Source organism: Carlito syrichta, unplaced genomic scaffold, assembly GCF_000164805.1.
Source record: "Carlito syrichta isolate Samal-C Ts95f unplaced genomic scaffold, Tarsius_syrichta-2.0.1 Scaffold304639, whole genome shotgun sequence".
NCBI lineage: Eukaryota > Metazoa > Chordata > Mammalia > Primates > Tarsiidae > Carlito > Carlito syrichta.
The window spans coordinates 18,982-22,741 of record NW_007248735.1 but is presented as its reverse complement, the minus strand read 5'-3'; the positions used below and the strand labels follow the sequence as shown (position 1 = coordinate 22,741).

Here is a 3,760-nt window from a genome sequence, read left to right as displayed (position 1 = left end):
CACCTCAGCCTCCCAAAGGCGCGGGATTACAGGCTGAGCCACCGAGCCCGGCTTCATTGAGCTCTTAATGTAACTAACTTGAGTCATAAGGTTCTTGAATTAAAAGAAAAAAAAAACTATGATAGTACTAAGGAGAATGGACTGTATATTACATTAAAATTGATATTTGGAAAAATGGGTCACATCAGCATCTTTTATCACTCTAATCATTAAACACTTGCTTTTTGTGTGTGTGAGTAAGAGTCTCACTCTGTCACCTGGAGTGGAGTGCCGTGGCAAACTCACGGGCACTGCAGCCTTGACCTGCACACTGTGACTCATACCTACAATTCCAGCACTTTGGGAAGGTGAGACAGGAGGATCGGTTGAGCCCAGGAGTTTGAGACCAGCCTAGGCAACACAAAAATAAAAGATAAAAAATTAGCTAGGCATGGTGACATGCACCTGTAGTCACAGCTACTCGAGAGGCTGAGGCAGAAGGATTGCCTGAGTCCAGGAGTGCGAGGCTTCAGTGAGCTGTGATCGTGCCACTGCACACCAGCCTGGGCGAAAGAGTGAAACCCTGACTCAAAAAAATAAATAATATAAATAAAGCAAAGATAAATTAGGGTCAGTTTATGTTCCTGAAGAACTTAGAGTCTAATAATAGGATTTTAACAAGTATAAATGTACCCACAACATAAGGAAGAACACCACAAATGTTCTTGAGAAAAGCAACACTTAGAAGTTTCAGAAAAGGTTAAGATTATATGCATCTAGAGAGAAAAATTCCTAAAGAAAGTGTTTTCAAAAGCACTTTTAAAAAAAATTTGTGGCCAGGCTCAGTGGCTCAGCCTGTAATCCCAGCGCTTTGGGAGGCCAAAGTGAGTGGATTGTCTGGGCCTATGAGTTTGAGATCCACCTGGGCAGCTTGGCAAGACCTTGTCTCTACAACAAATAAAAATTTAGCCAGGCATGGTAGCGTGCACCTATAGTTCTGGCTACTTAGAAGACTGAGGCGGAGGGATCACCAGAACCCAGCATGTCGAGGCTGCGGTGGCCGGGAGCGTGCCACCTCACTCCAGTTGGGGTGACGGAGTGAGACTCCAACTCAAAAACAAAAAATAAAATAAAATAAAAAATAAAAAAAATTTTGAGTTGGAGTCTCACTCCATCATTCAGGCTGGAGTGCAGTGGCACACACACGGCCACCACAGCCTCGATCTGTTGGGCTCAGTCAATTCTCCCACCTCATCCTTCCATGTAGCTGGAACTACAGGCATGCGCCATCACACCCAGCTAATGTTTTTATTTATTGTAGAACGAGGTCTCACCAAGTTGCCCAGGCTGGTTCTCGAACCTATGGGCTCAGGCAATCCTCTCACCTCTACCTCTCAAAGTGTTGGGATTACAGGTGTGAGCCACTGCACCTGGCCTCAAAGCCATTTTAATAAGAAGTCATACAAAGGGAAGATATATCAGAGACTTCTGTCTAGAAAAATATGTTATTTTGTCTTCAATTTTCAGATTTTGTGATCACTGAGATGGGCACTTTGTACAAGTGTGAAATATGTTTTTGGTTAAATAAACTTCAAGGGGTGCAGAGGGAAGAAACCAGATTATCTTTTTTTGTTTTTTTTTAAAGCAGGATTTATTGAGAGGGCAGAAAAGCTCCCACAGTGGGAGGGGACCCAAAGGGGTTGCCCGGAACCATATTTTCTAAGAACATTGGTACAGATTTTCCTTTGGTTTGTTGACAGGTGGTGGTCAATGCATCATCGAGATTAACACTCAGTTATGACCTCAAGACTTATCTCACCAATACTCCCAATTCAACTGAATTCAAGCTTTTCATCACCACTGGCAAAAATGGTGTCAATCTTAAAGGTCAGAAATTTATTAAAAAATCTGACAGATTGTTCCCATCTTCCCTTAATCTATTTATTCCTTTCGATTAGTATCCCAAGTTTTCTTTTTATTTTGAAACTGATTCCATCTTGACAAATAAATGATAGAGATCTCAGAAACTGACCAGATAAAATAGATTCAACCTAGTCACTATTGTTCTTCTGAGTTTGTTGTTTGTTTGTTTGTTTGTTTGTTTGTTTGGAGTTGGAGTCTCACTCTGTCGCCCTGGCTAGAGTGCAATGGCACACTCACAGCCACCGCAGCCTCGACCTGCTGAGCTCAGGTCAGCCTTCAGCCTCAGCCTTCCAAGTAGCTGGAACTACAAGCATGCACCACCACACCCAGTTAGTTTTTTGATTTACTGTAGAAACAAGGTCTCACCAAGTTGCCCGGGTTTTTTTGGAAACTGGGTCTTGCTCTTTCACCCAGTCTGGAGATCATAGCTCACTGCAGCCTTGAACTCCTACGCTCACATAATCCTTCCACCTCAGCCTCCTGAGTAATTAGGATGACAGGCCCATGCCAGTACGCTTGACTAATTAAAAAAAAATTTTTTTTTAAGTCAGGGTCTCACTCTGTTGCCCAGCTGGAGTGCAGTGGCACAATCACAGCTCACTGCAGCCTCCACCTCAGCCTCCTGAGCAACTGGGACCACAGATGCACGCCACCATGCCCTGTTGACTTAAAACATTTTTTGTAGAGATGAGCTCTCACTGTGTTGCACAGGTTGATCTCGAAGCCCTGGGCTTCAGCAGTCCTCCTACCTTAGCCTCCCAAAGTGCTGGGATTATAGGTGTGAACCACTGCACCTGACCTAGTTTTTTAATTTTTGTGGAGATGAGGTATCGCAATGTTGCTCAGGCTGGTCTTGCATCCCTGGCCTCAAGCAATACTCCCACCTCAACTTCTCAAAGCGCTGAGATTACAGGTGTGAGTCTCTGTGTCCAGACAGAATTTGTATTTTTAAAACCAGAAGGGGCTGAGCACAGTGGCTCACGCCTGTAATCCCAGTACTTTGGGAGTCAGAGACAAGAGGATTGCCCAAGTCCAGGGGTTCAAGACCAGCCTGGACAACTTAGCGAGACCTCATCTCCATAATAAATAGAAAAACTAAAAATAAATAAAGAAATTCGTGAGGTATGGTGGCGCACACCTGTACTTAGCTACCTGGAAGGCTGAGGCAGACGGATCACCTGAGCCGTGCAGGCCTAGGCTGCCATAGCTGTGAGCATGCCATGGCACCGTAGCTGTGAGCATGCCATGGCACTCCAATCTGGGTGACAGAGCAAAACTCCAACTCAAAAAAAAAGAAAGAAAGAAAACTAAAATATATTCAGGCACAGTGGCTCACATCTGTAATTCCAGCACTTTGGGAGACTGAAGCAAGAGGATTACCTGAACCCATGGGTTCAAGATCAACCTGGGCAATATGGCGAGACCTCATCTCTACAATAAATCAAAAAATTAACTGAGCAATTGAGATGGGAGGATTCAGCAGGTTGAGGCTGCGGTGACTGTGAGCATGCCAGTGCACACCAGCTGGGGCAAAGAATAAGGTTCCAACTCAAAAAAAAAAAGAACAAATACCAGGTGGGTTATTTTGTTGTTTTTGGGGCCAAGAGAACATTCAAAACCAAGCACCATAATTTACTGTCATAATTTGCCATCATTTACTGTCTATAAAACTTAAAATAAGCTGGGCTCAGTGGCCAGCCTGTAATCCCTTGCTTTGGGAGGCTGAGATGGATTGCCTGAGCCCGCAGGTTCAAGACCCGCCAGGGCAAGTTGGTGAGACCTCATCTCTACGATAAATCAAAAATTAGCTGGACGTGGTAGCGTGCGCCTGTAGTTCCAGCTACTTGGACAGCTGAGG

General features: G+C 44.5%; 1 protein-coding gene across 2 annotated transcripts in view; it reads left to right on the top strand.

Moving 5' to 3' along the window:
- NUP210L (nucleoporin 210 like) overlaps positions 1 to 3,760 on the top strand; it is a 125,762-nt gene that overhangs the window by 107,662 nt on the left and 14,340 nt on the right. For both annotated transcript variants that reach the window (XM_008060522.1, XM_008060521.1), the window contains exon 34: positions 1,740 to 1,866. In XM_008060522.1, coding sequence (XP_008058713.1) covers positions 1,740 to 1,866 — 127 coding nt within the window. The remainder of the gene's footprint in view (positions 1 to 1,739; positions 1,867 to 3,760) is intronic.